The 24,068-nt window shown below is 37.5% G+C and overlaps 1 protein-coding gene across 5 annotated transcripts in view; it reads left to right on the forward strand.

Annotated features, from left to right (window-relative positions):
- The window catches only part of ATP9B (ATPase phospholipid transporting 9B (putative)), a 295,180-nt gene extending 271,653 nt beyond the window's left edge, over positions 1 to 23,527 (forward strand). For 3 of the 5 annotated variants that reach the window (XM_084621950.1, XM_084621951.1, XM_084621953.1), the window contains 13 exons: positions 1,371 to 1,454; positions 2,073 to 2,243; positions 4,097 to 4,195; positions 6,943 to 7,032; positions 7,554 to 7,698; positions 7,917 to 7,981; positions 8,827 to 8,982; positions 9,185 to 9,249; positions 10,860 to 10,968; positions 13,745 to 13,802; positions 14,449 to 14,652; positions 20,526 to 20,558; positions 21,705 to 23,527. In XM_084621950.1, coding sequence (XP_084478076.1) covers positions 1,371 to 1,454; positions 2,073 to 2,243; positions 4,097 to 4,195; positions 6,943 to 7,032; positions 7,554 to 7,698; positions 7,917 to 7,981; positions 8,827 to 8,982; positions 9,185 to 9,249; positions 10,860 to 10,968; positions 13,745 to 13,802; positions 14,449 to 14,652; positions 20,526 to 20,558; positions 21,705 to 21,841 — 1,416 coding nt within the window. In that variant the 3' untranslated portion in view covers positions 21,842 to 23,527. The remainder of the gene's footprint in view (positions 1 to 1,370; positions 1,455 to 2,072; positions 2,244 to 4,096; positions 4,196 to 6,942; positions 7,033 to 7,553; positions 7,699 to 7,916; positions 7,982 to 8,826; positions 8,983 to 9,184; positions 9,250 to 10,859; positions 10,969 to 13,744; positions 13,803 to 14,448; positions 14,653 to 20,525; positions 20,559 to 21,704) is intronic. The other 2 variants (XM_084621952.1, XM_084621954.1) reach the window with 1 other exon arrangement.
- The last annotated feature ends 541 nt before the right edge of the window (positions 23,528 to 24,068 follow it).

Below are 24,068 nucleotides of genomic sequence, written 5' to 3' on the forward strand. Positions count from 1 at the left end.
ATCAATTCCAGCCTCCCACACTGAGGCAGGGTCTAGTATACCTGACAGTTGTCTAGTCTTTTCTTGAAAACATCCACTGACTGGGATTCCACAACCTCCATTGGTAATCTGTTCCAGTACTTAACTCTTCTTATAGTGAGAATTGTTTTCCTATTATCTAATCTAAATCTCCTTTGCTTCAGATTAAACCAATTACTCCTTGTGCTACCATTGGTGGACATGTAAAACAGTTGATCAACTTCCTCTTTATAATAGCCCTTAACATATTTGAAGGTTATCATCAAGCTCCTCCTCCATCTTCTCTTCTCAAGATTAAACATACCCAATTTTTACCTTTCCTCGTGGATCAAATTTTCTAAACTTTTTATAATTTTTTTGCTTTCTCTGGACTCTCTCCAACTTGTCTACATCTTACTTACAGTGTGGTGCAAAAAAACTGAACACAGTACTCCAACTGAGGCCTCACCAATGGCAGATAGAGTGGAATAAGTACCTCCTGTTAATATACCCCAGAATTATATTAATGCAACTTTTTTGCAACTGCGTCACATTGTTGACTCAGTTTGTGATCCACTACAATCCCCCGATCCTTTTCAGCAGTACTACTGCCTCACCAGTTATTCCCTAATTTTGTATTTGTGCTTTTGCTTTTTCCTTCCTAAGTATAGTATTTTGCGCTTGCCTTTATTGAATTTCATTTTGTTAATTTCAGACCACTTCTCCAATTAATCAAGGTGCTTTTTGAATTCTAATCCTGTCTTCCAAAGTGCTTGCAACCCCTTCCAGCTTGGTATCATCCACAAATTTTATAACCATACTCTCTACTCCATTATCAAAGCCATTAGTGAAAATTATGAATAGTATCTCACCCAGGACAAAACCCCTCTAACTCTTAGATATACCTTCCCAGTTTGACAGCGAACCACTGATAACTATTCTTTGAGTATGATTTTTCAAGCGGTTGTGCACCCACCTTATAGTAATTTCATCTAGACCACATTTCCCTAACTAATTAATTAGAGTGCCATATTGGACTGTGTCAGAAGGCTTATTAAAATCAAGATATATCATGTCTTCTGCTTCCTCTGATCCCCTAGGCCAGTAACCTAATCAGAGGAGGTTAGTTTGGCATGATTTTTTTTCTTGAAAAAACTGTGTTGGCTATTACTTATCATCCTGTTATCCTCTAGAAGCTTACAAACTGATTGTTTAATAATTTGTTCCAATATATTTCCAAGTATTAAAGTGATGCTGGTTAATCTGTAATTCCTGTCAGTAAAGATAGGTACCACATGCCCTATTGTTGGTCTGTAGTACAGAACAGCATGCTATTTTACCTACATTCTTCTTTTGTACTTTTGTCTATCTAGTGTGGCAACATGGCACGAGAAGGATTGCGCACTCTGGTGGTTGCCAAGAAGTCATTAACAGAAGAGCAGTACCAAGATTTTGAGGTATGAAAATAGAGAGGAATCTGTATTCCGGGCATAGCTCTTGAGCTCAAATAATGCAAAGCACTTTATAAGGAATACTACTATTTGTATTCTATTAAGATGATGTGATCAAATTTTGATTTAAAATATCGGTAATAATTGATGTGTTTAAACAGAAGTGTTGTGATATTCTATCAGTTTTTGACATTCCTTAGCAACTATTCCAAAATCTTTCACAGGATACTGTTTAGTTTTGTTTATTATACTATTGGATTACTGCTATACAGCATCAGAGGTCCTCATTAAATTAATTTTAGAGTTTCAGTGTAGCACAAAAATCTATTAGTTCTGAAAAACAAGGACAATCACTACTTAAGTGTCATGAGGCCTGCTTTTTATAAAGTCTTCTCATGATTCACTCTAAGGATCAGGCAAGGAAACTTGCACTGATATACTGACGTAAAATGTGTTGATTAATTGTTAGTTCTTGGGTTTAAGATATTTAGATAAATTTAAATATGTTACATCATGAGTCATTGTCAACAAATACTGACAAACTGAAGATTTATTTTCTCTTTACGAGTGTTAGCAAGCTCTCTCTAAAATAAGGGGGTTGGGGTTTTGTGTTTGTGTGAACAGAATCGATATAACCAAGCAAAGCTAAGCATACATGATAGAACCCTCAAGGTGGCTGCTGTTGTGGAGAGTTTGGAGAGAGAAATGGAATTGCTTTGCCTCACTGGAGTAGAGGATCAACTACAAGCTGATGTTAGACCAACTCTGGAGATGCTAAGAAATGCTGGAATAAAGGTACTAAATGCATACTACCAAAAGACAGTTAACATGGTATTCTAATTGTGTATTTTTTCAAAACTGATTTATTTAGTTTTGTATTTATTTATTTAGATTTATACAGAATGAAAAAGGACACCTACCTAAGACTCTAGGTGTCCCTGACTTAAATTACAAAAACAAATATCAATGAACAGCAAGCAGAACACACAAACTCCCTTTCCCTCCACAAATTTGATTCCCCTTAAGCATCCACCTCTTCAGCAGCCTGTGCAAAGAGAGGAATTTATCTATTATTATTTTGTCATTGACGCTTATCAATCTTTACCATGAAACTGTCCTGTGTGGAATGTGTACTAAAAGAGTTAGCGACGTTACTTAGGTGTTCACATCATAAAACCACTGAATTGGCACTAATTAGTATTCATATGAAGTCTCAGCAAAAAGGCAAAGGAGAAATCTTCATACATAACGTGACAAATCTTCATACATAACTTCTGTAATTGTCATAATACATAACTTCATACATAACTTCTATAATTGCAATTATCCTATCTGGAATTCCATATGATTTTTGTACTTTCCATAATGCTTCCCTCCAAACCAAATCAAATGCCTTTGTGAAGTCAATGACCACAGCAAACATCTTTAATCCACATTCTCATTCTTTTCCATCAGATGTTGGAATGTGGTCTGAAGGAAGAGCAGCACCTCCTGGAGGCAGGCCAGACTTATAGACACCATATGGCCAGATAGCTTGGAGCAGTAGTAGGACAGGGCCTAAGGTGTGGGCAGGGTTCCTTGTCACCACACAAATCCAACATGTCCTAGTAGGGGGCATCTCTTCCCCTCTATACCCCGGAGGGGTCCACTGGCCACAGTAGTCCCTCCTTTACACCAGAGACTTCCTTCCTTCCCCTAGGTGCCAGAAATAAAACTATGTAAAGTCTTTACTCTCTGCTGATTGTTTGCTTCAGTCTCCTCCCTCCTTTCTGCATCACAGTCTCTTTGACTCACTCGCCATGCCAACTTTTCCTCTTTTGTGTCTCCCATCTCCCCTTCTCTCCTTTCCCTTCAATGATTAAGGGGATAGTTTATATTTTAAGAATAACTGACAGTGGCTAAGTAGAGGAGCAGTGGGGGATAGGTTGTCTACATAAACAAAAGAAAACCAACAAAATATGTGCCAATCGTAAACCTATCCATTTTACTTGTCCTTTCCCAAACTTTTTAACTTTGGCCTTTAAAATTGTAAGCTCCTTGGGTCAGGAACTGTGTCTTCCCATATAACTGTATAGTGCCCAGACCAAGAGGACCAGAACAGCTTACGTCTGGAGGGGAGGGAGCAGTCTTCCTGCACAGGAATTGTGGATGACAGACATAAGGCTACCTTCCAAGCCTCCTTGCAAGCACTAATAGAAGGGGGAGGGCAGGAAGGGTGTGTTGAGGGCAGGGCCACAGTATGCTATGTGCTAGAGATTCTGAGTGATGCTCTAGCCCATAGGGCAGCCCCAAGACATTGCTGTAACTTAGGTCATAGGAGCCTCTCCAGTTCTTGGAACAGCCCAGGATTGGGAGGATGCAAAAGTTGTTTAAATCCTCCATAACCCACCCACCTCCTTTTCCTCCTGAACTGCAAAATCTGTGCTGTGCCTAAAAGGGACAGCATGTAATCTCACCCTTTGTGTGCAATTATAGTAAAAATGAGCCTATTAATTTCTTTGGTTTAAAGATATGTAGCCAATGCATCCTTCCTGGTTATCAGGTTCAGCAGAGTAGTAGGAGAAGATTTGAAGAAGATACAAATATCATTCAGCTTTTGAGAACAGGTCTTAATGTTCAACTGAATTAACTCTAAAATTCTTTTGCAGATATGGATGTTAACAGGAGATAAACTGGAGACAGCTACTTGTATTGCAAAAAGTTCCCACTTAGTATCTAGAACTCAAGATATTCATATTTTCAGACCTGTGAGTATAGTTCCAGATAATATTTTAAGATTGGCCTCATCAAATAAGAGTTAGAGTAAAATAAATATTGCTTAATAAGTGGCCAGCTGTTAATCATTAATTTGATATTCATGGTAATAGAATTAATGATAAGGAGTTGATGTGCTGTTATTGTGGACGTCATATTACAATTCCGTAGAAATTGTACTTCAAGTTGGTGACTATTTAAAGACTGAAGATTATAAAGCATTACGTATGAACTTATTGATGCTTCTTCCAGATGTTTCATAAAAGACTTGTCCTAATGCACCAGTTTTACACTAGTATAACTCCTTTGACTTCCACTGCGTTACTCCTGAATTACACTGATATAAGTGAGAGTCCAAACACATTACTTCTGCAGAACAAGGGTCCTGATCAAAAGCAGAAAACCAGAATTGTTAATCTATTAGTCTTCAGTTAAAATACTTGTATTTTCTCATTTCTCTCTTTAAGAAAATGAATAGAAATGCAAACTGAATATCTGTATTTATATACATTTGTTATATTTTCATAACATCAACTATATTGAATTCAAACAAAAATAAAGATTCCCTAGGTCTTGATTGATGATGTCTGATCAGACATAAAGTCTGTTTGTTCTAAATGAACCACTTGCACCTACAGAAATAATTATTTCAATATAATTTACATGTAAATTTAGTTTCTTCCGAACCATCAGAATAGCAAATTAGGCCCTGCAGACTCCTATTTGCAATTCAATTATTAATGCTTCTGATAAAACTTCAGATCAATTTTTGTTGACCTTTCCATGTTGTAACACTACAAATTAAGTCTTTCTGAACAAATCTATTTAGTTTGAGTTAGATTTTTATTTTCATTACCTAGATTAGTAATAAGAGATCAATTTGGAACTGTTAATTTAGAATACACAAAGTTTTAAATTAGTTAGAAAATTAATTTATATAGAATTCTATCTTGTCTATGCCAGCATTTTGCAAACAATTTTTAAAAAAAAATGTTTTAGCATGTTACAGTACTTAAATCTGACTGACAATTGAAATAAATATTAAATTGAACATGATCAGTTTGGGGGAACCTGAAAAATCACAAAAATATGGTATGTCCATGGCTTATTTTATAATATTATATGTACAGGGTAAAGAAATAATTACTAGAAGTCACTGTACTAGATTGATAGTCATTGTTAAAATGTCTTCTCTGATATTCCAAATATCAATTAACAAAGAGTTTGCCACTTAGACTCCTATTAAAAAAAAGTTAGATTTTTTTAGGTTTGTGAATGCTCCTTTTAATTTATTTTTAAGGTTTTTAGATGTTGTTTCTGTCTATGGTAAAACAAATGGATATGTCGCAAACATAAAAACTTTCTTTCTCTTTGTTAGCTGACAGGTGGCACTATAGAGGGAGCGTGTCATGCTGAGTAGTTAGTTCTGAGTGAAGACACCTCTTGATTCCTGTGATGCTAGACCCAGTAGTAGGGCCCAGCCCCCGGTGGTAGACAGAATAGGAGCTTGTTTCTCCTCCCTCTTCAACCTCCCCCAACACACACTTAGTTTAGAAGGGAAGGAAAGAGAATTCCATATTTGTTATTTTTGGAGCATTTTGTTGTTGAGTTGCATCATAATGCCCCTGCAGATCTTTGTGTGCAGTTAATCCAGCATAAGGAGTTGTGTGCTAACAGGAGCCAGACCTGGAGTTCCTACAGTTGGAGAGAGACAGGTTCAAGACATGCAGCCTCTGATTCTGTCTGCAGTAGGCCAAGAACAGTGTTATCCCAAATCAGTTTAATTTTGTTCAGGCTCGCCCATTTTAAATTTGATTTGGACAGCCAATGTTGACAGGGCCCAAATCACATGTGAAAGCATTTTAGAAATTTTCTTCTAGACTAACAACTGTATCTTGTCCAGGATAGTGCAGAAAAGTCTACTTGAAAGTCAACATTTTGTATTTAAAATTATATTAGTACACTTTAACCTGGTTATATTGTAAATTTTGCAAGTTCTGTATTTTAATTTGGTCCTTATAAAATTATATTGTGTACACTTTGAACCCATATTGCATTTCACAAATTTGATTCCATCCTGTGATACGTTTATGTGAATAAAAATACTGTATAATGATATTCTCTGACCCCCAGGAGGTTCGTTATGATTTGTGTGTGTTATATGACTCCATGGTACTTATTCATACCCAAACTAGTCTTCGTATTGCCTGCTTAGGAAAACATTTTCAGCTGCAAGTTCCAAAAAGGACTAACACAAGTAATTGTATTCCTGTGCCTCTTGAACGATTTAGGGTTTTACTTTTCCTCATCCAAACTAATGGAACCACTAATGTGGCCACATCACATTGTTCCAGATACATCTTATTCATTATTAAGCAATGTCATTTTTCTGAGTTAGAGGGTTTATCTAGAGTTACCAAACTTGAATGATTCAATCCCACATAAAGTTCTTAAGAGATTTTATATGCATGGTTTTGCAGCCTGATCCACTTTGGTGAGGCACTGAATGCGCTGCCTGCACAGATTTGCCTCCTTTTTGAAGATTGCTTTCACATCTCAGTTCTTTCATGCAAGATGGGAAAGACACATGCAGAGCTACTTCCTGGTGTTACACACACTGGGGTAGAACACTTTGAATAACATGTGCTTTCTGGTCTTGGTTTCTCTAGTTTCTGGTATTTCAGTTCAAACTTGTTTAACAATTAAATCTTTTAATTTTGAGTGTGTATTTTTATTGAAGGTAATCAGTCGAGGAGAAGCTCACTTAGAACTTAATGCTTTTAGAAGGAAGCACGACTGTGCCTTGGTGATATCTGGGGACTCTCTAGAGGTAAGACCTGGGCTTCTATCAAAAGTAATTTAGTTGCACTATTCTATATGAAAAGGAAAGTGTTGTTCATATCCTCATTTATTTAGAAAATGGTTTTGAAAATTCCCCCTGTACTTTAAAGCATCTCAGGGTTGCCAGTGCAATTTTGCTTGAGCCATAAATCAAGAACAACTTTACTAGACAACCAAATTGTATTAGTTCTTTGATGGTTGCTTAAGACAGATTTAGATTAATGAAAGGTGTATGCAATATGATTTGGTAATGTGAATATATGAAATTTTGTCTCTTCTATTAGGGCCAATGAAACAGCTGTAAGAGTGCTAGTTTACAGTAAAAAGCCATGGTCCAGAGAATGTGGGTAAAATTGTTTTGTTGATGTCACTCAAGCAAAACTCTATGGCAGAAGGAGGGATTTCCTTTTCCATCAAGTGTTTTCTATTCGTGAAATGAGCCTGTACTATGGTGCCTCTCATGATTGAGAACAGAACGTCAAATAGGATAAAATATGTTCCTTTCCATAGGTTTGTCTGAAGTACTATGAGCATGAATTTGTAGAGCTGGCATGCCAGTGCCCTGCTGTAGTTTGTTGCCGATGTTCACCCACCCAGAAAGCTCATATTGTGAAACTGTTGCAACACCACACTGGAAAACGCACTTGTGCAATAGGTGAGTGCCAGACCTAGTTTCATTCATAGTAACAAGAATTTGATAAATTTGGAGAGTAGGTGGCAACAGTGAACCAGAATGGTTACAGGTCAACATTTCAAGGCAGTAAACTTCCAAATATTACAACTTCTTTACAGTAAAAGATCTATTGAGAGAAGGTTTTTTTAAAATGTATAAGGGAAAGTATGAATAACTGCATAGTGCAATGGCATTTCCAGGTGATGGAGGAAATGATGTCAGCATGATCCAAGCAGCAGACTGTGGAATTGGAATCGAAGGCAAGGTAAGCTTATCTAATTTCATGTAAATTATCCTACGTGTCATTTCAACAATATTGTACTCAAGCTTTCTTTTTAAATTGTAATTAATTATGCAGCAGCTTTATAATGAAGACCTTGGTAAAGTTCACACTTTTCAGTACAATGCAAATAGTGTTTAAGTATTTTTTCAAAAAGTCATAAAATCTGTGTGTTAATATTTTCTCACCTTGTGTACAGAAACAGTCAAGAAAAACACAATCCCTGTAGGTTATTTTGTATAAAATACATATGTTGCACTGAAAGAGACAGGCTTGGGACATATGTTGCACTGAAAGAGACAGATTGTACTTATTTGTAGCAGTCATCACAGACTTCAATATATTCAATATACAGCAGTTTGCATTTTACATTAAATACATTGCAATGCTGATAAAACTCTGTTATTAAGGGTCTGATTCTGTCACAGATTCAGTGACTTTCTGGGACTTCCACGACTTCCGCAGTGGCAGGGCTGGTGCAGCTGTCAGCACCGGAGCAGCAGCGCCAGGGCTGAAACAGCCGGAGGTGGGAGAGTTAGGTCAGCCCTTGCTGCAGGAGCAGCGGCCAGTCCCGGGTCTACCAGAGTAGCAGATGATGGCCAGCCCCGTAACCTGTCCTTGACTTCTACTAAAAATACCCATGACAGAATCTTAATCTTACCTCTTATGAAGCAGGAGTGAATTTTGCAGCTACAAATTGGTTGCTTATTAAAATTTTGAAATCTGAACATTTTGTTTATTATTAATCTCTTAAGACACTGTACTTTCCAAGATCCTTTTCTGCATAAAATGTAACATTTTTAAAACGTTGTATTTTGTTTTTGCTTTAGGAGGGAAAACAAGCTTCCCTGGCAGCTGACTTTTCTATCACACAATTTAAACACATAGGCAGGCTGCTGATGGTTCATGGTCGAAATAGTTACAAAAGATCAGCAGCACTTGGTCAATTTGTCATGCACCGGGGCCTTATTATTTCAACTATGCAGGTATTTAAACTTTTATGTTTCTATAATGCCCACAAAATGTCATTACCCTTAAAAATATTTATTGTGAAAGTTTTAAAATTAATCATTTAATTTGATTTATTGTAGTGCACTGCACTGCACACAGAGGGATAGTAAAAAAAAAAAGAAAAGAAAAGGTAATTGACTAATGCATAGTTTTAAAATGTGTGTTCTTTTTTTCAAGGCTGTATTTTCTTCAGTCTTCTATTTTGCTTCTATCCCTTTGTACCAGGGATTCCTAATGGTAGGGTAAGTTTAAATCAATAGTCACAATACCAGGTAACATTTATTTCCGAATAATTTTTTTAAAGAAAATATTGGTTTCTGATCCATTCCTCGTGCATTTGTGGTTGATGAACTAACAGGTGTTAGTATGAGCAAAACAGCATCCATGTAGCAGAGGATCACAAAGCAACCCAACCTCCTTTACCACTCCTCAGTGCTGAACCTCTCAAAAGCAGCGCAAGATACCAAGCATCCCATTGGCATGGCCTTGTAGCTAATCCTCTAAAGAAAAAAAATCCCAAATACTGAGGTGTATTGGTAAAAGGCAAAAAGTTAAGTTGATGTGCATTTCAGCATCAAAGCCTGTGGTCCAAATGCCTGCATTATCGCAACTGCAAAAGCAAGTGAGCTGCACATAACAGAGCATATCCAGCTTAGTGAGTTCAATTTTAACTGAACGTAACACATTTTATTCATGAGTATGGACCTTTATCCATTATCAGTTTCCAGTTCCACCCCTTTTCCACCCTGAAATGTCTTTCCTTTCTGAGGCTGGAATGTATGTACTCTTTTCTGCTTCACATGTTGGAAATAGCCATGGTTGCAAGCATAGGTGGGGTGAAAACACTGTGCCTTGTTAACAGCCCAGCATGATTGTCTTACAATATTTTTTGCTTATGGAGCGTCTGAAGACTTCAAAACTCTTCACGGGTATTAAGGAATTTTGGCCCTGGCTTTGAATCTGCATAACAATCAAGAAGAATGAGAATATAGTATTGGATGAAAGAGATCATGTGCTCAAGTCACAGCTCAGAGTCAAGCATGATTGGATCCTGTGCAGTTGCAAGGCAGAACTCCTCAAAGTGTTCCTGAAACAAGTCCTTTTAAGTCACATATGACATTATGATGATGCCTGTATATTTAATTACTAATCTAGGTGTTTTTCAAACAGAGTGCTCTCATAAATTAGAAAACTCTCTCTCCATTTTTCTGTTGACATCAGTGGCACTTAGAGGCCCCAGTCAAGTCAGGGTCCTAGGCACTGCATAGGCATATAGTAAAAGTCCTTAAAGCATTTACAAATAGTCTAGAAAACCATATTAAAAAAAAATAATTTGTGGTCCTAAGACAGCATGTGTTTATCAAAAATCCAGCCTCCTGGTTGGGCTGTTGAGATCCTCATGGACATGACAACACTTGTTGCCAAATTCTGTATTTCCGTATTTGTTTTCATATTGCATTTACATTACAAAGATGCTAAGAATAATAGATGCAACAGTGGATTTGTTGTCTTGTCTTTCTCCTTTTAAAGACCTGGTTACAGAAGTGGATTATTGACTTTGGTGACTGGAAATAAGTTAGGTGGTTGGTTTATCTAAACTTTGTTAATGTAGCCATGTTCTACAATTTTGCACAATTGGCAGCTCTCAGAAGAAGCCCAGGACCATGTAATTTAGTATTGTTAAACTTACGTGGGTAAGTTGTCCAGAGCTGACCACTACAATATTCACTCAGCCAGATTTACTCAAACTTGAAAAATCACAGTAAAAGGATTATTTGATGTTAATAGATTGCTTATAAAGAGTACTACTTAATGATTTTTACATACAGACTATTTATATGCTTTTTCTAAGGTATGCAACCATATACACTATGTTTCCAGTCTTCTCTTTAGTGTTGGATCAGGATGTGAAGCCAGAAATGGCATTGCTATATCCAGAACTTTATAAGGACCTCACCAAGGTATGAATATACAAAGTGTTCAGATATACATTATATTCATTTTGACTCTAGTATGCCCAAAAATAATTTCAGGTTATTATACTCACCCTGTGGAGATGTTCCAGGTAAGACAAACTCATAACTAGGCCATATGATTTCCAGGTGTTATTTTTTGTTGTTGTTATTCATTAGTTGAAATAACATAATACAATATAATTTATAGGTGGTTTTCTAAGTTTAAAATTGTTTTAATTTTAGAAATACAATTTTAAGGAGAAGTTAGGCTTTTTTTGATAATTTTAGGTAGAACTGGATAATCTCTTTTGGTACAGCAAACAGTATGACAGCCAGGTATTTTTAAAGATCTGTGGTGGTCTGTTCTTTCAGTATTATCTCCATTCATAACCCAACTTCTGTTTGTGTATAGTTTTCATACCCTGCTTTATTTAATATGCAGTTGTGCATCATAATTATTCTCAATTGTTCTGGTAAACAAGACCCATTCCAAATATCTCGGGCTCTTAAAACCAAAAGATTTTTAAAAACACTTATCAAATGTACTGAACTAGCTATACTCTCAGTGGTTTCATCTGGTGAGAAGCCTTACTGCTTTGTTACACAAAACTTTAGCATAATATTTAAAAAGGGTAAACCTGGTTGTTGAAATAAGATCCTGCTACGCTTGCTCTTTGAGCTGTTGTACAGGCCGTCCATGTTTAATAATAGTTTCAGGACTTCTATTCCTTAGGCCAAAGGAGATCATCATGGCAACTCCCAAAGGATCATAATCTCCTTGCAGATTAAACACAACCCAGATCAATCTCTAGCTAGGTCCTTAAGATGTTGTGACTGGATAGTCAGTTTGTCCATCACTGGCAATCTTACTGTGCCTCCAAAGCTTTTGGCAACCATGTGATGGCTGGCCACCTAGTGGCATTCATTGGCACAAACACTTGGATGTGTATTTTGTGTTGGCTATGAAATCATTTGGATAATAGTGTTCAGTGCATTCTTGCACATACTCTGACTGTTTTGTCTGTTTACCTCATTTGGTACCCGTATTCTAGGCAATTTACCAGGATAAGGAGTACACTTTTTACTATCTGTCCTAAGCTGTATCAAGCAAGAGTATGTTTTTAGTCTCAGTCTAGATCAGGGGTCAGCAACGTGTGGCACACGAGCCAATTTTTACTTACAAACTGCTGCCGGCCGGGGTCCCGGCCGCTGGCCCCACTCAGCCCACTACCTGCCTGGGTGAATGGAACCCCAGGCTAGCAGCAGGCTGAGTGGGGCCGGCGGCCGGAACCCCAGACCGGCTGCAGGCTGAACCGCTCAGCCCGCTGCTGGTCTGGGGTTCCGGCCGCCAGCCCCTTGCCAGCCGGGGTTCCGGCTGCCAGCCCCGCTCAGCCTGCTGCCTGGGATACCAGCCGCTGGCCCCGCTCACCTTGCTGCTGGTCTGGGGTTCCAGCCGCCCGGCCCCCTGCCAGCCGGGGTCCTGGCCACTGGTCCTGCTCAGCCCGCTGCCAGTCTGGGGTTCCATTGAGGGGCCCCTGTAATTGTAAAATTTATTACTGGCACACGAAACCATAAATTAGTGAAGACTTGGCATGCCACTTCTCAAAGGTTGCTGACCCCTGGTCTAGATCAACAGAATGGGTTAATCCATCACTGTCTGTGGCCAGGCTATTTTGAAATCCATTTCTTTGCTGAGTGCAGATTCACATCTGTGCTGGTGTGATCAGCTCTTTCATGGGCAGAAACAGATGTTTTCTTATGCCTGCTTATATTTTCATTGCTTGCACTTTCTTCTAAGCCCTAACGAGTTTCATAAATCCATTCATAGGATGTATGAAACATATGCATATACACATGCAAACAAAATTATGTGTTCTTTGATTTATACATGTGTAAGCCAATGAATTTTGATTGGGACCATGATTTGTTTACTGCCACAGGAAGACAAAAATTATTGGGTAAGGAAATAATCTACAGAAACTTTTAAAGTAGTAAGCTCTCAGAGTTTTAATGAGTAAAAATGGGCACTGTATCTTAGCAAATGGCTACCTGACATTTAAAGTAATATACAATGTTGTAGCCCTGTCAGCGCCAGAATGTTAGAGACAACATTATATTGTGAGGTAATATCTTTAATTGATTGGACCAACTCCTATTGGTGGGAGAGACAAGCTCTCGAGCAGCACAGAGCTCTTCTTCAGGACTGGGAAAGGTTCTCAGACCTGAAGAAGAGAAGTCTATGTTGCTGGAAAGCTTGTCGCTCCCACCAACAGAAGTTGGTCCAATAAAAGATATTACCTCACCCATGTTGTCTATTTAAAGGGATGGTTAGCGTATACTAGATTAGATTAACTATGGTCTTGTTTGGTGTCTCTGAGACTTACGATTGCAGTTGTCCCATGTATACGTCAGAATTGACAGATATAAAAAAAAGTTTAAAAGCAAACCAAGTAACAATTTTAGTATAACTATAGCCTTTCTAAAAGAACCAAGAACAGTTAAATGTAAAATGCAGGTTTGCTATTTATATTATACAATAGTTTCCCCAGTTTTGGCCAAAATTATGAGTTTTCCACACAAATTTGAAACTAATCCTGGAAATTCATATGCAACAAAAACTTTGCGGCCAATGTCACATGTAAAATTTTCTCTGCGTAGTTGTAAAATTAACATTTGCCTTTGAAAGAGTAACTCTGATGAACATCTAGCTACTCTGAAAATCTACAAATCAAGTAGATTTTTCTACTGTACTTAACTAACCTGTCTTACTTGTTTCCTCTAGGGAAGATCTTTGTCGTTTAAAACCTTCCTCATCTGGGTTTTAATCAGTATTTACCAAGGTAGGAGAGATCCCTAATTTTACTAGACTAAAGATTTTTTTGTCTACTATTAACAATGTTTTTTCAGCTCCAGGTTAAATTCTCAAAGCTTAAAATTTCATCCACTGTTATATATATTGCTTTCTGTTTATCTCGTAAATCGATATTCTAGCAGTGTGGATTGGTATTTTTATTGATGTATGTTGTCTAAAAACTGACCTGTTTTTACTTAAATGCTAATCCAAAAAAATTGTAACAAGTGCTTATCATATTGCATACACTCCACAGTAGTTTTCTTTCATTGAATGACAGAAGTACTGTTTAAGAAATCTGAATTATGTAATCAATTAAGAGTAATTAACCTCATTTGTCTACTGCTACAAATAAATGAGAGATTGTTGAAAATGTGATTAATGGTTGATCAGATGCATTACACTGAAATGTATTTAATGTTCTAATAGTCATATTTTAATTTTTAACCATCTTATTTTTATTCTTTTGTTTTACACACAGAATGTAAAATAAAAGTTAGTGCTGTTCTTATATAAGAAATTAACAGAGAAAGTTTTCACGATAACTGATACATTTTCAACATGCATTTGTAAAGATGAATGACCCAAAATATAGTTACAGATTGACTGTGTAACATGTTGTGTTCCTTTCCTAGGTGGCATTCTGATGTATGGAGCCCTTCTCCTTTTTGAATCTGAGTTTGTACATGTTGTTGCAATTTCTTTTACTGCCCTAATCTTGACTGAACTCTTGATGGTTGCACTGACCATACGAACGTGGCACTGGTTAATGGTGGTGGCTGAATTCTTCAGTCTTGGCTGCTATGTGGCCTCTCTTGCATTTCTCAATGAATATTTTGGTGAGTAGCAGTAGAAAATCTTTGCCTGCAAAAGTATACTTTCTAACATACAGTTCTTTGTAATCTTTTTCTCTTTTTAGCTGCATGTTACTCATGTAAATATGAGTAATATTATACTTTGTGAAACAGCTTCAGGCAGTAGAATATGACTTTAACTTGTATGTAAAGACATTTTTCATGATGAACTCTAAAATGCTTTATCATTTTTCTCTCTGTAGGATTTGTAACAGATTTTTATATAGTATATGTGAAAAAATTTTATTCAAGACGCATAAGCTTTTTTCACTGTGCTTCGTTTCAGTGACATTCAAACTGCTTTTCATCTTGAATCAGCTTTGAGTAGTTATTAGACGTACAGTACTGAAATTGGGTGTAATTTAATGAAAAAACATTCTAAAGAACCAGTTTTCAAAACGTTCAGGGTAGATCTACACTGCAACAAAAGACCCCTAGCTTGCTTAAGTCAGCTGACTCGGACTCATGGGGCTTAGGCTGCAGGGCTATAAAATTACAGAGTAGAGGTTTGGGTTGGGACTAGAGCCCAGACCCAAATGTCTACACAGCAATTTTATAGCCCCACAGCCTGAGCCAGCTGATCTGAGCGCTAAGGCTTGATCCCATGGGGTTTTTATTGCTGTTTGGATATACCCTAAATGCAGGTCTACACTTAAAAGGCTGCGGCAGCACAGCTGCACCACTGTAGCACTTTAGTGAAGATGCTACAACGCTGACGGGAGAGCTTCTCCCATTGGCGTAGTTAATCGGTGGTTGCTGTGTCGAGGGGAGAAGCCCTCCCATTGACATAGTGCTGTTTATACCGGGGGTGAGGTCAGTATAACTACATCGCTCAGGGGTAGGTGGATTTTTCACTCCCCAGAGCAACATAGGTGTACCGATGTACGTTTGTAGTGTAGACCTGGCCTCACAGCACATCTACACTACAAAATTAAGTCTACTGAACCATGTCAGCATATAGCCGCTACAGTAATTGCATCGCTTGTGTATGTCTACACTTTGCTCCTTGAGTTGGCAGCGCACGTCCTCACCTGCAGTGATTGAACTGTCAGTGTGGGGCATTGTGGGATGGCTTCTGAAAGCCAGCAACAGTCTGAAAGCTTACAACAGCAATGTAAGCAATGCAATGTCTACACGGACACTGTGTCAACCTAACTACATCAACATTGACTCTACGCCTTTGGTGGAGGTGGAGTTATTAAGTTGGTGTAGCAGGCAAGTTACATCAGCAGGAGCAAAATTTTAGTGTAGACGCTTATAGTTAGGTTGACGTAAGTTGCCTTGCTTTCACCTAACTCTGTAGTGTAGACCAAGTCTCGGAGTCATAGAGTTTAAAGCCAGAAGACACCACCAGATCATCTAGTCTGACCTAATGTATGTCCCAGGCCCCCACACCACCCAGCTACCCCCACCCCAAGCACCAGAATTAGGCCAAAGTCATACAGTTTTCAGAAAGCTGTTAAGTGCCACAGGCAGACGACAGGAGGGACCGAGGTGCATCAATGGCTCAGGCCTCTGCAGGGCAGGGAAGTGTTTTAGTGAGAGAAACCCTGATGACGTATGAATGTTTTACTCCCATAATATAAAAAGATTTCCAGAAATATAAATAAATTGTTATTAATTTGTTGATTTCAAGTCTCTAGATAGTAAATAAAATGTATTTTAATATTATGTCAATAATATTCGTCTATTTGATAAGGTGGCAAAAACAGTCCAAAAAGACGTTCCCAGTTTAAATCATCATTTTTCATATAACGAATAAAAATATTCAACGAGGGACTAGGGAAATGTCCAGAAAAATATTACTACTGGCCAAACCTGGGTACAGTGAAGGCCTGCAGTATTCAGTGTTCTCCGTGCATCTTCTCCCTGTGCAATTTAGATACGACCTACAATGGACTTCCCTTAATTTCAGTCTGTTGTAATGGGCATTGCTGTTGCCTAGATTACAGCAACACCTAATATGCTAGGCACTTTCCAAACCTGAGAGTCCCTCCCCTAAAGCCTTTGTAATCAAATACCCACTAATGACTAAAACAATATAAATTATATCATTTGAGACCTAAACCAGATATGAAGGTCAGACTAGTATAATAAGGAGGCATTTTGTCCATGTGTGTGGCAGGTTATCAGGTTCTAGGACTTTGCCTAGAGCTGAAGGTTTATTCTGTTGGTTCCTGGAAGAAGCCAGTCCAAATGAGTCTCATTAGATCCAATCCAAGAGCATAAAAGGGTTTGTATATCACTAGATTAGAAGGCATTAGTGTGAAACAGGAGACTTTGTAGGAAAATCCTTAATTGCCATTTTCAGAGGAAACTCGCGCTAAGATTTATTTTTCTTAAATTAAATTACAATATGCCATACCTTGTCTCATGGTCCTTTGTCCATCTAGTACTCCTCAGGGAATTTTGTGCCAAAAAAAAATTTGCGCACAATATTTTAAAATTCTGCATATGGGCCAGTCCAGATGCACGGGGGTTTGGCAGATGAGGAGCAGCTCCCTGTACAGTGCCCCATCCTCCATGGCTGAGGAGTGATGGGAGTTGGAAGCATGGGGGATGCAGAGCTTCCTGCACCCAGAGAAGGTTTCTGAGGGTGTATCTTCCCCAGACCCAGCCACTCCTTGCAGGGGAAGAGCAAGTCCCTTCCTGCCCTGCCCAGCCGGAACTAGCAGGTGAGCCTAGTGCAGGGTAGGAGCCAGAAGCTGTGGCATCCCCAGCCCCTGCCACTTCCTCTCTCCAGTATTTACCTCTCCCCCAGCTACTCCAGGCACCCAAAATGACATGCCTGCACTGCTGGGAAGGGACGCGTGACTATTCTAGCAGCTTCTCTTTTGTTTCTTGTCAGAAAGTCATTTTTCTGCGGGGCAACAAAGAAATCTGCAGGGGACAGGAATTCAAGGAGTAATCTAGGAAAATGCCCAGTAGAATCCTCCTGCTATATAAGGCATACTTTGATGTGAAAATGCACACTCATTTTTGAAGTACCGTTTTCTAAAATACAACTGTGTGTCGTGTGTGCTCAATTTACAGCACAAAGGGGGCTAGAGGGTGGAAAAAATTGAATTGCAAATCCTGCAGACCTCACCTAGGATCTGAGAGTCAGTCTTTTCCTTCTTACTGTGATTTAAAACAAAAAAGATTTTGCAGGTCAAATTATTCCCTCGGTGACACCTGTATAATTCGGTTAGCCTTCAGTGTGATTTCACAGGTGTAATCGACAGGAATTTTGCATAGAATACAACTCCTTCTCTCTTAACTACATTGGCTCTGAAGTGCTAACAGGAGTAAATATCACTAAAAGCTTCCTTCCTCATACAAGTCGGTTGATATCTCTCTATCCTAAGGTTTTCTGTAGCTAAAAGTGAATACTCATAGGAAACAGATCTATTTAGTAAGAAACTGCCATTTTTTACACTTTCACTTTTCAAAGTAAAATCTTACTTTAAATATTAACTAGTTGATTCTGGGTCTTATAAAACTATGTTCTTTCAAATCCCCACACATTATCCTCTAGATATTGTGCAAATATTGTAGCAGTGATACTTTCTACCAATATCCTTTGAAAAAGCTCCACCTCCTGCTTTGGGTACTCCTGTTACTTCCTAGATGTCAGGAGAGGTGCATTTTAATTATGCCACCATGAACCTATTGAGTTTGATGTGTCTACTATGCATCCTTCTGGATCTTGCTGGGCTTTCGCTTTGTGGACAGAGGCTTTAAATGGGAGTAGGTGGGTTGGCAACTGAAGATCCACAGAAGGATTGCACATGGCAAAAGGCCCGTGAGAATAGACACACATTTGGAACTTTTGGTCAAATGGCCATAACTTTTGTTAGGGGGCTTATTCCTTCACCCACTTACTTCCCTGGTCCTTCTCGCATGAACAGAGAGCAACAATACCCGAAGTCCAAAGGTGCAAACAATTCGATGTTTATTGGGGTGAACTTCCAGCAAGCATGATTCCAGTTTCCTTCTTTAGTATCCTCCTTCCCAGCTCTGACACCACAAAGCCTTACACCTGTGTCCCTGTTCCCATTCCTGCCCTTAGCCAAACATGATTCCAACTTCCTTACTCCCATTCCCTGTTCCCATTTCCCCCTTTAGCAAAACATGATTCCAATTTTCTTACCCCCATTCCCTGTTCCCATCTCCCCCTTTAGCAAAACATGATTCCAATTTTCTTACCCCCATTCCCTGTTCCCATCTCACACACCCACATGCCCACCCCCACCCAGTCACTTCCTCATTGACTACAGATTATATAGTAAAACTTGAGTTCTGCTTAGCTATACCTTAACCAATCATTTTCCTGAAATTTAACTAACCAATCCTAACATATTGTAACATGATTATGTAACCAATTATATCCCACCACCTCAATTAGTTTACACCCAGCAAAATTAATTATACAGCAGACAGGAACAATCACAGAACCAGACAGAGATTATACAGACAAACAACAGCAAAGTGGGAACTATAATGACAAAACAATACAGAAGTGAGGATTTCACATCCCAGCTATTGATAAGTGAGTTCTTGCCAGACAGGATGCTATCAAACTAAGTTTCCTTTTACATTTTCTAGGCACTTCCCTTTCTCTGGAGGTGATAGGAATACAATCCTGTCCTGATAGTGCCTAACAGCCCAATAGCACCTTATTTCAATGTGACTAGTTTGGAATGTGAGGATGTGACCGTTCGCTTCCCAGCTTATGGCTGCCTCTGCTGCTTAGCCTAAGGCCTGAGCCTAAGCACAGGGCCACAAACTGTCACAATAAGAGAAGGCCCTTACACTGGCAGACAGTGGTTTTGATTCTTTCTTTTATACCTCTATCACTAGCCAAGTGATAAGAATACACCTAAATTCTTAGAGTATAGGCCTTTACAGACAGGCCTGAATATCTATATCCTAACAACTTTATTCAACACCAAGAAAGCATTTATTTCTGTCACAGTTCAGGGAAACTGCACCTGTATTCCCCTTCTATGATCCCTTGAGGGCACCCACTCTAGCCTCCTGTCTCTTCAGCCATCACCTCTCTTAGCTAGAGACCCATGTGTCTTTCTCTCCTGACCAGGATTTTTCCAGACTACACAATTCCCTGCCTGTAGTCAGTCAGAAAATGAAGTTTTTGGATAACATATTCAGATAAGCCACGTCCCACTCTATTTTTATATGAATAAGAACTTTTAACTAAATTAATAAAGGGTTTTTTAATATATTTCTTTTGAATGAGCATGTTTAACTCCTGAAAGTAATAAAAATCACACATTTGATGACATATGAACATTGGAAAGATAAAAGCTAAAAATATTTGACTCTATCCTGCTGTTCTAACTTAGGCAAGTTACTCATTGCTGATGAGTGTAGAATTGGGCTTATTATGCACATCTCTGCAACATACAGTATACAGACTTATAGGACATTTAGGCAGACTTGACACTAAATCCTGTATATTTTGCGAGAGGCATAGTTTGACTAATAATAATTTAGACTTACTAGAGCATTAACATTTCTTATGCTGCATCTTTCTGAAGTGAATTTGAACTCAGTTTTAAACTTGTAAGCTTCATTTGACTGTTGATATAATAACTTACACTTTTGAGTCTCTTCAAGTGATATAACTTGGAGGGAACTGTCTGGCTACTTGTGTTTTTAAATAGTTTTAAAATATACTAAACTTTTCAAAATGCCATATTGTTTCAACTGTATCACATAGTGTGATATTATTCTGATTAACACCACTTATATCTTCCCAATTTCTCTTACCTATTTCATTTTGTATAGCTAATCTTTCCTAATTTCCTTGTTTTTCTATAAATCTGTCCCTTTCTTATTTCCCTTCTATGTAACAGGTATAGGCAGAGTGTCTTTTGGAGCTTTCTTAGGTAGGTAGAGTTACAATTTCCTCAAAGATAAAAAATACAATAGAGAAACAAAGCCAAACTCACTTTAAAAAGACATTGCTGTTTCTAGTGTTCATGAGTAAATAAACTATGACTTCTTTTATAAGCCCATTATAAATTATATGTAAGTTAACTATGTGTTTTCCAAGATACCTGGCTTTGTGGCCTTTGCATGTGATTGGAATATAATCTGAATTTTACAAATCTGACTAGGATTTCTCTAGCAGTTTCAAAATGTCCCAGAAGACTAGAAGTGAGATGTCTAGCATTGCTGAATGAATATGATTAATGTAAACCCTATCTCTTCTAATAATTGAGGCAAAAGGGTAGGGGACCAAAGTAATTTTATTCTCCTGACTTGATCTTCATTTCTACAACCATTATCTCTGTTGACGACCCACAGAAAATATGCCTCAGCTGGCTGCTATTTATACAAATGGTGATGTCATTAAATACTGTGTTTTCTCCTGTGAATATTTTCTGGTTTTTGGCTGATTTTCACGTCTATAGTATAAGGAATGTTGGGTCTAACTGTCTAGTTCATAGAACATGAATCGAAAAAATGGAGGGGGGGTTCAAAATATGTTTTAATATTAAAATTTCTGAGTGTGAATTTGGATTATATCTTGGGGAAGACATTGTAAGAAGAAGAGAAACCACACGAACATGAAAAAATTATCCTAACCCTTAAATGGATTAGTGAGTTCGATTTTTTTCCTAATGAGAATTTGTAAAGTAGGGATCAATAGCAAAACTTTTCTGTACCAGAGAAGCAGGACATGCAAGAGTCTACCACTTTGTACATTGCAGATATTCTGATTCTTAGTTGAGAGCCTCACCCTCACTCCAGCCACTTTATTCTGAGTAAAAGGACTGGAGAGGCATAAAGAGGCTCTAAAACCCCATATGGCCCAAATTGATTAGATAGCATTAACAAATAATAATGATAAAGGGGAACACTTAGAACTTACAATTGTATTCCTGATTTAGTCAGTGTTAATTATAGCACAGTCTTGGATAATAGCATATGAAAACAATTTATAACTATTTAATGTGTTTTCACTATGGAAGTCCAAGAATCTATACTACCACCTCTTATAACTTATTTTCTCTTTTGTATTTTTGCAGATGTTGCCTTTATCATGACTGTGACCTTCCTGTGGAAAGTGTCAGCTATCACTGTTGTAAGCTGTCTTCCACTTTACATTCTCAAGTACTTGAAGCGTAAATTTTCTCCTCCGAGTTACTCCAAGCTTACCTCGTAAAAGTGACTGTATTCCTACAGTTTTTTCACCCATGCCACTCTGAGAATTTATTTAAGGTCACAAACTGTGCTTCAAATGACAATATATTTGGGTTGGGCTAAAGAAAGAAAAACTAAAAAAAAAAAATGGAGTAAGAGCACAAAAAGGAACAGGGAACATCTGAGAGGCAACAGAGACAACTACACTTTATTTTACTTTTGATGATATTATCAATAAACTTCATTTTCTTCATGTTGATTTTTTTACTTTTTTTCAATTGCTACAAGTAGAAAATAAACTGAATTTACCTTTGAATTTACAATGCTTCTGAATGATTTGATCGCTACTGTAAAGGATTTTTTTCCAACTGCACTGTTGTCCTGCAAGTTGAACTGAAAGCTTATTTAATAGTAAATAATTTCCTAAAAGATTCAAATTATTTCCTTGTTGCTCCTCTATAGGAATATTCATTCCCACTTACATACAATATAAAAAAACCTAGATAATGTAAATGCCATTGTCCGTATTTGCTGCTATATATTACTCATCCTCAAACATTGATAATATGCACTATTTGAATGATGTACAGATGTCTGCATAGCACAGTATTACTTTAGGAGCTGTTGTCCTCTTTTCTGTATTCTCCATTCCTAGCATCAGTAAATATTAACAGATATGTGAATTCTGTTACATTGACAGCTATTCTTTAAATGCACATGGAGGCTAAGTTGCACAAAATCTGTAAAAAAAAATTTCTGTACATAATTCCATTGCACCTACTGATTTGTACAGAACATCAGACATTGTTGTTCAGTAAATATGTTTTAAAAGTTCCTATCCAGTTTGTATATATAAAATTCCAAATACATTGTGTCAAGGTACATTTCTATATATCAAAAGTCCAGTAAACATTGTATTAGCTAATATGTTTAAATTGCCTTGTAATCTGTTTACGTAAGTTACTCAGGTAAAAAGAAAGAAGACTAACAATTTAATGTTACAGTAGGAAAATCCATCATCTTCCAGCAGGCATCTTTTATGTTTTTTATGAACCAGATTGTTGGATACAAAACTTGTAAAAAAAACAGAGGCGCAGATCCTCAGTTGCGGTAAATTAAAATAGTCCCATCCACTTCAGCAGAACTGTGGCACTTTACATCAGCTGAGGGTCTGCCCCAGAAAGTGATATTCTCTAAGACAATACAATCTGAGGGGTCTACATTTTATGTACTGTATTGGGATACTGCATATGTTATTTTTATTTCCCGTTGTGCATAAGTTTGCCTTTTCAAGAAATATGTGTAACACATTATTTGGCATAGTCTTTCATCCACTGAAGGAAAAATCATGGCCAATCCATGCTTCTCTGTTAATGAGATTTATTTGTACATTTTTAAAATACCTTATATTGATCTCATTTTATCACAGATGTTTTATGTTTGACTATGTGTCTTTCCAACATAAATCCTTTAGTGTCTGACAATATGCCCCTTAAGTCATAATTATTATATTGTATGAGTGAAACTTTTGAGATGATGAATAACCCAACCATTTTCAGAAAATGAGACTGTTGCAGAGCTATTTGGACTGCACTTCACTCTGTGCGGTTTATTTTTTGAGGGTGGTGGGTTTTTTTTTTTCATAACAGCTATTTGCTTTTTATTTTTTAAAATTTGCATTCTTCATTATAAAAGCAATAAAGCCTAATTTCTACCAAATATTATTGATATATGTATTAAACTTTGTACTAGTGTTTCTTTTAAGTGCATAAGCATTAGAGTCATCAAAATAGTTTGCTGTGCCCTTATGAAAAATCATTTCTGTATATCTCCACAAGATGTCACTGTTTTTGTACTAGCAGAAACTTTTCTCGTTTTATGCTGAGATTGCCAAACTATTCTGTTAGTTTAGTTTAAATGGTCATATTTAAGTTAGTTAAATATGGCCTTATTTGTTGCTGATTTGCTTTAATTTCACCTTTCCTCCAATAAAGCATCAGATTATTTTGGACCATTGGGTGCATATAAACAATTTGAATTAATCAACAAATTATTAGCAAAAAGTAGTCCGCAATATACAATCATTGTTAAACTATGATGATGACTTTTATTGTGAGCAATCACATAAAGGAAAATTGAATAGATAAGCAAAAGCTTATACATGGTTGGTCATCTTGTTTCTCTCTGTTATATATAATATATGCGCGCACACCTTTGATGTGGGGTAGAAAACTAAATAAAATCCTAAA

Source organism: Lepidochelys olivacea, assembly GCF_965140295.1.
Source record: "Lepidochelys olivacea isolate rLepOli2 genome assembly, chromosome: 2".
Taxonomy (NCBI): Eukaryota; Metazoa; Chordata; order Testudines; family Cheloniidae; genus Lepidochelys; species Lepidochelys olivacea.